At 40.2% G+C, this 12,329-nt stretch overlaps 1 protein-coding gene across 1 annotated transcript; it reads left to right on the forward strand.

Annotated features, from left to right (window-relative positions):
- Positions 1-4,008: 4,008 nt before the first annotated feature.
- cbln4 (cerebellin 4 precursor) lies at positions 4,009-10,638 on the forward strand. The gene is made up of 3 exons (XM_058641929.1): positions 4,009-5,321; positions 6,410-6,526; positions 8,157-10,638. The coding sequence occupies exons 1-3, from the start codon at positions 5,055-5,057 to the stop codon at positions 8,352-8,354; spliced, it is 582 nt and encodes a 193-aa protein (XP_058497912.1). The 5' UTR covers positions 4,009-5,054; the 3' UTR covers positions 8,355-10,638.
- Positions 10,639-12,329: the final 1,691 nt, after the last annotated feature.

Genomic DNA, 12,329 nt, shown 5'->3' on the forward strand with positions numbered 1-12,329 from the left:
TATTCTGAATTTGTAATAAGGCGACGGTCAGGGACGTTTCCACACCCGGCCAGCGCTGTCGGCGGCGCTCCAAGGCCGCTTCTGATTCAGGACCACAACTGCACTAACTTGATGAGCAACATAAAAAAAAAATCCCCTTCAAAAGGCAGAAAAGGTATCGCGGTGCCAGTTAGAACTGATTGATGTGTTACACAGCTTTTGTACATGGCTGACATGTTAATTGGCTCACAGCAAAAAACACTATTTGTAGTGTAACTGAACCAGGGTGTTATAATGAACCAGACCCCTGACTGAGCAGCAGAAGCTGCATATGTTCTACTTAAAAAGAAAAGACAGAAGAAGCCACTGGTTCTAATCATGCAAAAATGTCAATTATATATGATGTTTACTTGCATTATTATTGTTGTTGTGGTTATCATAATTATTCTTGGACCATTTTTTTAAAATTAAAAACAGAAAAGTGACTAATGTTGACACGTCAGCAACAACATAAAAGGTCACATTCAAGATACGGTTGTATCATTTTTCTTATTTTGAAATTTGTTTTGCTTCAAAGAGAATAACACATTCATTCATAGGATTTAGCTTTTCTTTCCCTCTGTTGTACATCATGTTACTCCACCGTTATTTATGTGAAGATGAGCATAATGTGGGCTTTATGGACGACATTAAAGACATAACATGTGAGATTTTTTATGAGTTTTCCACTGTCTTCCCCTTCTTTAACTCCTGCTTTACCTACAGATCCAAAATCCATATACGGAATCAGAATTTAGAGTACTTGAGCCACTTATCACTTCTCTGCTCCAGTGGAGAAAGTTCATTAGCAGGCAACTGGAACAGGAAGCTGTTAGTATGAAGGTGTTTGAGTTCATATTTGTGTTATTCCTACTGCGAGAGCAAAAATAAACCTGTGATTTCTCATATAACTGCCCCTGAAGGCTGCAGTATTTGTACCTGATCTAAAATATCACGTCTGTTTGTCTTGTGTCATTGTTTTCTTATTTTTAAATAAATTATTTTCAGACCCTGATTAAAACTCAGGTGATACTAAAAGCTTCAGTTCTGTTTTCTTTCCAGAATTCTTGGACCACACCAGTGCAGCATGCTAGAGCAGGAGACGGGTTCTCTGATGTGCAGAGATTTAAGCAAACGTCTGCTTGAGAGTTCATCAAGGTTGTGTTTGATGACTGAGACAGAGGCGGTACATTTATTTATTCATATTTTGGTGAAAAACAAGTGACTGAACAGCATACAGATATGTGGGTATAGGCTTTGATAATTTTTATCTTTGCTCTAGAAAACAAGTCCTGTTGCTGTAACCACACGGATGTCGTCAAAAGACGAGCCTGAGAAGCATTACCTTTAAGATCTACCAGACTTGAGACTCGTGTTGATGTTAAAATATCTCTAAAGGACAGCCGGTGGCTCTGCTCCTCTGACTGTCTTCAGTTTATAGCAACATTTGTGGCACATACACAACTGTATGTATAATTAGTCTAAAAATACATACAAGTCCTACCAAAGCTCCTCATTATGTGCAACTGAGCTGTCCAGTGCAATACAAGTAGTGTACAGTCACTGAGTTTAAATAATAATCCTTAGAGATTTGTACGATTTTTTCCCCCCTTTTTTTCCATTCTTCTTATTTGTCCTTTAGAGAGACAGTAGAATGATCCAAGTCCCTGAAGTAGCATCACACAGGGAGGCTAATATATGACATTACATTGACGTATTACCTGGAGACTTACTCTAATCTTAACTACTACTGGCCTCACCTTAACCTTAAAATGTAGGTTAACCAATACATGAGCAACATGAGCAACACATGAAACCAGTACCTAAAAGGGTATCTTAATGACTTTGGTAGAAGTCACTTTTTAATAATATTACCTAAGTAAAAGTCTCTGATATAAAATGTTAAGTTTGAGAAGTAAAAGTATTAAAAAAGTGAGGAGTTAGGATTGAGCCATGGTAGCTCAGTTGTCTTTCAACTGGAAGGTTGTGGGTTCAATTCCTGGCTCTGCTACTCTATATGTGCCTTTGAGTGAGACACTTAACCCCTTGTTGCAGCGTGTGAATGGGTATGAAAGATGTGTGAATGGCATAACTGTAGTGTAAAGAAAAAAAGCTCTATACAAATACAGACCATTACCAGCTCTTCTTCTTCTGATTTTATTTGGTAGTATCGCCTAACAAAGATAGTTAGAGGAAATATAGAGGAGTAAAAGGACACCGTTTATTTAAGAAATGTAAGTATTTGTACTTAGTTACATTACAACACTGCCTGAAACACACACACTTTGGAAGAGCATGTGTTGGATAAAAAAAAAGTCAATATCAGCTTGATAAACATGTCTTGTGTATATATAGTAATTCTGAATGCTCGGCAAAGATCAGTACAGCACCGTACACCTGCCGGCAGCACTCGCCTGGTTGCACCAATATTTACAGTGGCAACATTTCTGTGTCTTACGTCAGCTTTTAGCGAATGTGTGACTCACAAATGTGCACTCTTGACTAATTGCAAGCCATCGTGACAGTGCTGACCTTTGTGGGAATAGAGATCTGCAGAGTCCAAAGTGGACGAGGCTGCTGTAAGCTTATTAAATGTGTAAATGTGTAAGTGTGTGTGTGTCACTGTCGGCTTTTATTGCACCCCTGTTTCCTTCGTTGAAGCCGCATTAAGTAGGTAACGTCTGCAGCCGGTTTTGAGATTGAGATGATGATGATGATGATGATGTCGAAACAACTGTGTGAAGTCATTGTTACATTATTGTTTCAAATAATGACAGGCTTGAAAATGACCAAGTATTCATTCATTTGAATTGAATGCATTTTTATATAAAACTCTTGATTTAATAAGTATATGGGGAAAGAAATACAAAATAAACAGAAACTATGGGTGTGAGAGTTTGCCACCAGTTAGCAGTTTCTTTCTCCCCCTGTGAGCAATGCACTTCAGTTTTTGTATGAATTAACAAATCAACAATCCGTCAATCCATCCCTGATCTGTGCTGCGTATCACTGAGGGTCACAGGGGAGCTGTTAAACATTTCCAAAGTGTTTCTTGGCAAACAATCTCTATCGCTCTGGAAATATATTGACATGCGCAATATTGTGTACATTATTAGGTATGTTTGTCAGAGCCGGGTGATTACACACATCTCACAAAATGGCAGCTGTTGAGGATGGGGTGGCAATATCCTCAGACTGTTTTCCATTTAGATGGATCGGTTCTCAAAAACAACGAGTCAGATGTGTGCAGGTGCATCGAAGGTGAGCTAAAACATCCAGTGGGACAATTTGAAAGATTTGTATTGTGTTTTAAAATCCAGCTGAACTGTGAAAAATTTAATCAGCGCTGCTTTTTCCTCCGTTGCACAGGTGCTGACAGTCACACTGACTATACAAATGGCACTAATTCCACTGATATACTGTTTGTTTTCAGGCACATAACACAACCTAAAATATGTCGATGAAAAGCTGTATTCCCTAAGTGAGCGCCGCGAGCACTGTCGCCATGATGTTTTACTCTGCTGTGCTGGAAAGCATCAGTGCAGCTTCATAACAGTCCAGTCGAAAGCTACAAGTGAGAACATGGTATGGACAGGAATGAAAGTGGCAAAGTGGATCTATCTATCTATCTATCTATCTATCTATCTATCTATCTATCTATCTATCTATCTATCCCTTGAGCTCTATCCATCCATCCATCCGGACCCAGACAGCATATCGGTGTGTGTGTCAGAGGAAGGAGGACATTAAAATTGATCTACTGTTTTATGGGAAGCCTGCAGTGACAAAAAAGGATAAAGGTGATGCGCTAACATTTCTAATCTCCAGTCAATATTCTCGTAGGACACTTTGGATGATGTGATTTAATGCAGCGTAAAAGGACAGAGACAATTGCGTTGTAGCAGTTGAGAAACTCATGAACCCTTAACGTCCCCACCATAGCAGTAACATCACTTTGGCACATTGGATCCTTTTTTTTCTTGTTGAAATCATCAGGGGAATGAATGGTGAGACTTAAGGACCTGACATGAGAGTCTCTCGTGTCTTTATACTGGATACCTCTTGGTGTCAGTGAGAAGCCGTGGCACACTGTCCACAGTGACTTTGGCTTCAGTTAGATTTAAGACATGATGTCACAGAGACAAGCAGGTCCTCATCACTTACTCCACCACCACCACCACCATGTTGTGAAAGTGTAAGTCCAAGCTGACAGATTTTCATCCCTCCTCTTTTCATGAGTCACTGTATTACAGTGAAACCTGCAGCCATATAGAGGAAAAGGAGCAAATGGTGAAGTGTATAAAAAAAAAATAGTAAAACTCTTGCTTGAGGGTTTTGACTAGTGGACTACAGAGGATATTGCAAGCAGAAAAACCGCAAAAGTGTTTTTTGGGGGGGGTCATTATTTCATGGATTCGTTCCAGGGCCTCAGAGTCAGAATGATGCAGCACATGTACAGTGTCAATGTATCTTCATTACTGCCAATTAATGAACACACACCAAGGTTGGAGGGTATCTTATAGTGGATTAGTGCAATCTGGGCTTCTGGCAAATTAAGCGGGGGTACTTCTAACTTTTGCCACGTGCGTGCGTAAAGTGGATGGCAAGGCGCGCACACGTGCAGCACATCACTGCGGGCAACAACTGCTGTCAGACGCATTATTCGGAGTAGGAGTGAGGGCTATGGACGATTCATCGACCGATCCGCCTCTCGGATTGGAGCAGTCTTCTGAAATAACACTTCATATTGACTATATTTGTCTCATCTGAAAATGACACGCACGGACAACAAACGGTGATTTTCTCAGATGTCCGACTGACCCCAAGATCAGATTTAAGGTTTGATAGGAATTTTTTTATCTGTTCATTTCTCAGTCGGATATATGGCTCATCTTTGGATTCAGTGAAGATAATTCCTCAGCGTCAGGTGCGTCTGCAGCGGGAGACCAGTGGAGGTTTGGAAACTTGCGTGGCGCAGGGGACTGTGTCTCTTTTCTCATCGGCGCTGTCACACACAGAGAAAGAGGGAGGGAGCCATGGTGAACTCCCTCGTGCTGGCGTTCAGCTTGACTGTGATTTTTGAGGTGGCGAGAGCTCAGAATGACACGGAGCCGATCGTCCTGGAGGGCAAATGCCTCGTGGTCTGCGACTCAAACCCGGCCACGGACTGGAAGGCTTCGTCCTCTCCGCTTGGCATCTCGGTGCGCGCAGCCAACTCCAAGGTGGCTTTCTCTGCAGTCCGGAGCAACAACCACGAGCCCTCGGAGATGAGCAACAAAACAAGAATAATCTACTTCGACCAGGTTAAAACTATTTTGTCAAACCATACAAATGAGGGGGGGAAGAGTGGTAAAATGTTATTATCACTTTGCAATTAATTTGCAAAAACACTTTGTCTCTACTCGTCTCGTTTCAGTCCTTTGTGTGTTTTATCTCAATGTTGAGTTGTAATGCAGAGTTTAAAGTGTTGCTGCTGAGTTTAGTTGGAGATGCTTGAGAGTGGATTATGTCTGAGAGGGCGAGCATCCTGCGGAGGCTGCACACACACACACACACACACACACACACATCACTCTGGCTCTTGCTACACCTCCAACATCGCACACGCACGCGCACCATCACCTACATAGCAGACCCAAACAAATCAAGCAAACAACAAGGCGGACCTGATTAGTCACACAGAGGTGGGCAGTGTTAGGTGTTTGCAACAGTATCACTCAGCGGATCCTCTGCCCTCTCATGTGAATTACATAACATGATCTCAGACTGTGAGTGCACACTGCAGGTAATCTGATTGGTGTGGCCCGTGAGCATTCTGTTGCTATGTAAGCAACATTTGTCAAAGGTTAGTGCACAGGCTGAGCCTGCGGCACTGCTGTCTCAAACAGGTGGGAATCAAGTGTTTGAGACTCCACAGAGCTGCTGGCTCCAGCAGCCGCTGTGCACCGTATGTAGTCAATCTGACTTAAGAGAATCGAAGAACATCTCTGGCACTTGTGAGACAGCATCAAGTGCTGTGCTGTGTAATCTGACTGACATTCAGGGATCCATCATTAATAGCAAATAAAATGGAGGGAATATTTTTGATTTGCTTTTGATTATTCTGCATGTGTCACTATGAAGAAACCGACTGATTCGTTCTGTCTTGTCTGTGCACAAAAACACTCCATTTCAAGTGTTTGGTATTATCTAATTTTGTTTCCTTGTGGAATGGAAAAGTTGTGAAATGCTGCAGCCCTTTTGCTCACTGAGAATGAAACAGTGTCGCACTCTTTTCCCTCCTGTCCAGAGAGACATATTTGTTTACATATATACTGTATATAATCCTAAAGATTTGTTGTTATAGTGCAGATTATTTACACACCTTTTTCTCCTTCTCTCTCTCTCATAGATTCTTGTGAATATAGGAAACTACTTCACATTTGAATCAGTATTTTTGTCCCCAAGAAAAGGAATCTACAGTTTTAACTTCCATGTCATAAAAGTGTACCAGAGTCAAACCATACAGGTACTGTTTTTGTTTATTTTCCTCGGCTGTATAAGTGATTCACATGCATTGCTTAAATAATCACAAAATGATCTCAAAACTAATTGTAATAATAATAACAAAAAAAAACATTACTGCAAGAAAAGTGTGTTATTTATTTCTGTCTATATTTGGGCAGGTGCTGCAACAGGGGCAGGCAAATCAAGCATTTGCCTGGGGCCTTCAATTGAGAGGCCCCCCCCCCGAGGGTGGCTGAATACTTTAGTCCACAACAATGACACATTTGCAAGAAGATTGCTTGGGGCCCCAAAGTCCCTCGATATACCTCAACTAGTCCGACAGTAATACTTTCCCCCTTCTTTTAAACGTCCAGTGTGTAACATTTAGGGGAATTTATTGGCAGACACTGAATATACTACACGTGATCAGCCACACCATGACGATGTGGGAAAGAGCTGTTGAAGCTCAACTAAGAAAAAGAAGTGAAGATCAGCTCAAAGCAGTCTGGGTTCATGCCAAGAGAGAGTACCACAGATGCAGTGTTTGCTTTCCGAGTGTTGATGCAGAAGTATAAAAAAGGTCAGAAGGACGGTTTCTTTATGGATCTAGAGAAAGCGTATGCTCTGGTGCCAAGAGAGGAACTGTGGTATTGTATGAGGAAGTCTGGAGTGGCAGAGAAGTATGAGAGGGTGGTGTAGGACACGTATGAGGACAATGAGACAAGAGGAGGAGGTGGTGGAGGAGTTTAAATACCTGGGGTCAACCTTTCCGAAGCAATGGACAGTGCATAGGAGAGGTGAAGAAGAGAGTGCAGGCAGGGCGGAGCGGGTGAAGACAAGTGTCAGGGGCGATGTGTGACAGATGTGTGGCTTGGAGACAGTGTCTTAAAGACAAGAGGCAGAGCCAGAGCTGACAGAGCTTTAGATGCTGAGATTTTGTGACCAGGATTAGAAGTGAGCATATTAGAGTGACAGCTCAGGTTGAACGGTTTGGAATTAAAGTGAGGGAGTCATGGCTGACATGGCTTGGTCACATGCGGAGGAGGGATAGGGATTATATTGGACAAAAGATGTTGAAAGATAGAGCTGCCGGGCAGAAGGAAAAGAGGAAGACCACAGAGAAGGTTCATGGATGTTGTTAAGGAGGACATGAGGACAGTTGGTACAACAGAAGACGACACGAGGGATAGGGTATAATGGAGGTAAATAATCCACTCTGGAAGAAGTGTATAATTGCTTTAAAAATAAAAGAAATGTTTGGTTTTCATAGCCTTAGGCTGGGTTCATACTAAATTCATCACGTGTGTAATGCATAATGGCTGAAATGCTGATCTGGTGCATGTGGCGCAGCTCTGTGCGCGACTGCTGCAGGGCTTCTGCCTCGTTTTAAATACGGTTTACCTTAGAGGTAAAAAAAACATCAGTCTGTTAGTCCTGCACATAGTTAATGTCACTTATTGTTACACACTGATCCTTTAAAAAAACTCTGTGAACATGTTTTATGAGGCGTTTTTCTCGCTGATGTGTGAAACCCGGTTTTCAATCAGCACTCATCAGCAGCTGCATTTAAAAGTAAACTGTGAAAACACATCTTCTTAAGTATTCCTTTTCTACTGTTGGTGTAATTATCATTTTTTAATTGCTTGTTTCAGGTGAATCTAATGTTGAACGGGAAACCAGTCATCTCTGCCTTTGCAGGTGACAAAGACGTAACTCGAGAGGCAGCCACCAACGGAGTTCTGCTTTATCTGGAGAAGGAGGATAAAGTTTACTTAAAGCTGGAGAAGGGCAACCTCGTCGGTGGATGGCAGTACTCGACGTTTTCTGGCTTTCTTGTGTTCCCCCTGTAAAGGACAGACGATTGTAAGCTGACTGACTTGTTCATAATGTGTTGTCACTGTATAATCAAAACATCATCCGCTGCATCGATTGGCTCTCGTCAAATGGGTGAAAAACGAGAGATGGAAATGGATAACATCAGAGAGAGGAAATAAGACGTTGGAAAATCACTGACAGTCTCTGACGTGCTGAGTCCTGGTCCAGATGAAAGAGACTTGGAATGTTCCCTATCCCTGCTCTACACTCCTGTCACTCACAGAGCCTCTGAGACCAACATCTCATAACATGCCTAATGTACTTTTCAAACTTGTTGGAATATGTTTAGCATACTGATTTCCTTCACGACAACAGTTTCTCGCTATATATCTGCCCTCGTCAGTGTAAATTGTATATACCTGCATTAAATGTGCTACTTGTCATCACCAAAGTTTTGCCAGTGATCAGGATGTTGGGGGATGGAAAATAAGGAAAAAATGGAAGCCATAAAAGAGAGCTGATACTGGAGTGGTGTAGGTCACATAATACTGAGATCCATGTTTGTGGGAGTTGCTGGGTGTAGCTAATGGTGAATGGGCCTACATACATACACACAGTACATCAAACAGCTGCAGTGAGACATCAAATAGACACAAAGAAATGCAAGAGAACTACAAAGGGAACACAATGGCTACAAAGAGACACCAAATGACTGCAAAGAGACAGAAACCTACCACAAAGTGATGCAAAGACAGACTCTATGACTACAAAGAGATGCCAAATGACCTGAGAGACACGCAAGCAACCTAATTATTTGTACCAAGATGCCAAACAAGAAACAAAATCAGTTTTTATTATTACCTTTTTTTTCAGTCTGCAACGTTTGCTTCAACAGTGGAAGGTTGGGAAGCCTTGTACATGTCTGTGTTGAGTGCAGGAGTGTCAAACTCATTTTAATTCAGGGGCCACATTTTGGCACAATTTGATCTCAAGTGGGTCGGACCAGTAAAATAATGACATAATAACCTATAAACAACAAGGACTACACATTTTTCCCTTAGTTTTGCATCTTTTTACAAAACATATTATGAAGGTTTACGAGAAAAAATAAATGCTATTTTCAACAATTATGCCTAAGTTTACTATGGACACATTTGCATTAAAACTTACAGATCACAGTGGATCTACAAAGGCACAAAACATTTAGCCACATGTATCTGAAACTGAAAAATATAGCATTTAGGACATTTTCACAAATTCAAATTCACATTTAACACCCCTGGTTTATCATTGATCATATTTACATGCTTCTTTGTCTCTTTAAAGTTACATTAATATTCCACCATTTTATTTTTCCCACTAAGCTCAATTGTTTAGCATCTTTCAACTACTAGTTTTGTTTTGTTGGTCTGCGTCCATGCTGTCAGTGTTTTAGTTGTGTTATTAATTTGCTGGCAAATACAGCAAATGTGTTTGTCGCTAAAGAGTAATGTGCGGGTGGAGACCAAAAACAGAGGTGAAAGGTCATGTGATTGTTCGATTTACATTTATCGGTTGCCTGGAAACACGAGTACAAATGAATTATATATTATCAATATATAATTCCGAAATATATATTATATTGTATTATAATATTGTTATGTTTCGGCTGGATGTGTAAATACAGATAAATAATAGCTAACACATTTGCCACATTAAAGGAGCTGTATGTAAGTCATAAAATGGCAGCGATCATGCTAAATTTAAATACCGGCTTCACTGATAACAACGGCAGAGCCAGATGATTCACCGTTTCATTTATAGCCTACTATACTTAATACTTAATATTTATGTTGTGGAAAAAGAGCAGATCTGTCTTTTTGCCGGACTATTTCCTCAAACTACTTGGCAACCTTGTGTCTCTTGGGCGGTGGACAATGCTTTCCAATATGTTTGCATTTGGATTGCAGTACCTGTTTTAAACTGTAGTTACATGTCTTACATATAGCCCCTTTAACTTCAAAAAATTATAAAAAAAAATCTTAAATACAATATGTTTCAGTGTTACTTTAACAACATTTCATTGCTGCTCCCAAGTGGCCAAAAAAAATCAGTGATTTTAGGTGTAAGATTAGAGAAAAAAAAACTGTTTTGGTCAAATGTTAATAAAATAAATCATGTTTGAAGTCACTGTTGCCTTTGTCAATATTTAACAGATTATGATCCTTTCCTGACCGTGTGCCTAGAAATAACGATACAAATGTTTATAATGCCATACACTGGCTGTTTTAATGAAAGAGCAGATATTATGGGTAAAACAAATAAAATATGTTGTCACTGGATCACGTAGTTCATTTGAATGACTTTGCATTTCTCTTGAAATGTACATCTGCTGTTGAAAATGTGTGTTATATATAGATGTCATTTCAACCTGTGTATTTTATAATAAATCTTGCCAAGACACCTCATGGTTTATGGATCTTAATAAAGTTTAATAGGCACCTGAGAGCCTTAATTGGATAACGTGCTGATAATAAACAGATTCCTGTCACTGTTGATGTCCATAGCAGGCTTTCACTGGACAGTCTGCAACTAATGAATTATTAAGTTCCTGAACAGTTGCTCCTGAGCTCACAGCGTGTGATGGCTGTCCCACTCATGTCTGTCGGCCTTAGTTTTCGAGCGGTGTGTTCTGCTGGTGCAGTGCACAGCTGCATTGTTGCAGAGGCTTTTTTTCATAGCTTCTTTTACACCAGTTCCCCCATGAAATAATCATCCCCACCCTTATCAGCTTCCTGGTTTCTACTCTCACTCATCTGATTTACAGCTACACTTACGTCGCGCGTCACACCAACAACAAGAAAACAGTGATCAACACTGGCACACTGCTATTAATATCACAACAAAGAAATACCTTCTCTCAGATTGACTCAGACGAACAGTGCAGTTTTCATTTTGTTAGTAAATTTATCTTAAATATATGGATTCAGTGTTTGAAGTGGAACACTGAGAGCTCCAATGAATCAACATATCACAGAATTATAGCTATTGACAATGACTAAAATCACGGTTTTCTATTCAGTCTCTATTTAAACGTTCAGTCGTCCAATCAAAGCTTTTTATACTAGTAACAGGGGCGTCATTTAATCTTTAGAAAAGCACAAATGAAATTATCCTTTTAAATTGGCAAAACCAATTAAAACTGCTAAATTAAACAAATGAAGGAAATTAAGATGCACGGATGTTAGAAATATTTTGGATAATTGTAGAATGGAAAGGCTAATTAAATTGTTTATTTCATGAATAATAATCAATCAGCGAACAGGCAAGTACACAGAGATAACTGTATACTATACTACATTTCAGAGATAATTGATTTTATTGTGAGGCCTTATGAACAAACCTAAAATGTTTTTTTCCCCTTGTGCATGTTTTGCTTAAACTTTTATTGCATAAGTTCGAAATAAATAATGGTGTAAATATACTCTGAACATGAAATGTATGTTGTTATTCCCAAACGATGTGACCACTGACTTAAGGCACTGCTAGTGTGATAAACACCTCCATCTTCTTTCTGTAGAAATGTGCATGTTATCAATGACATTGAGCCCCCACAGTTCAGAGAGATCATGGCATGTGAATGTGTGCAGGATATAATATGGTGCTACATTCCCATGAATAACCACCATGTCAAACGTGCCAACTTTGTCCACTGCATTACCAAATAACACCAGTCTGAATGCCCTCACTCTCGAAGATATCGTATTCCTTGGGAAATAAAGAGGCAGTAAATGTTTTGAACCGTGTTTTGTGATGCCATGTTATGTTTTGGGGGAAAGCAATAACCCTCTCTTAATGACTGATCCCAAAATCATTTGCAGGGAGATTATCTGCCGCTGTGGTTTGATTTGTTTCCGGATGTGTTTAGGCTGTCAGACCGAAGGTTTACAAGATAAGAAAAAATCCTGGCAGAAAGTCATTTTAAGCAAACTGCATATCTTTCGACTTTACATGAATTTCATTAGGCAGCA

This window comes from Solea solea, chromosome 11 (genome assembly GCF_958295425.1).
Source record: "Solea solea chromosome 11, fSolSol10.1, whole genome shotgun sequence".
Classification (NCBI taxonomy): Eukaryota; Metazoa; Chordata; class Actinopteri; order Pleuronectiformes; family Soleidae; genus Solea; species Solea solea.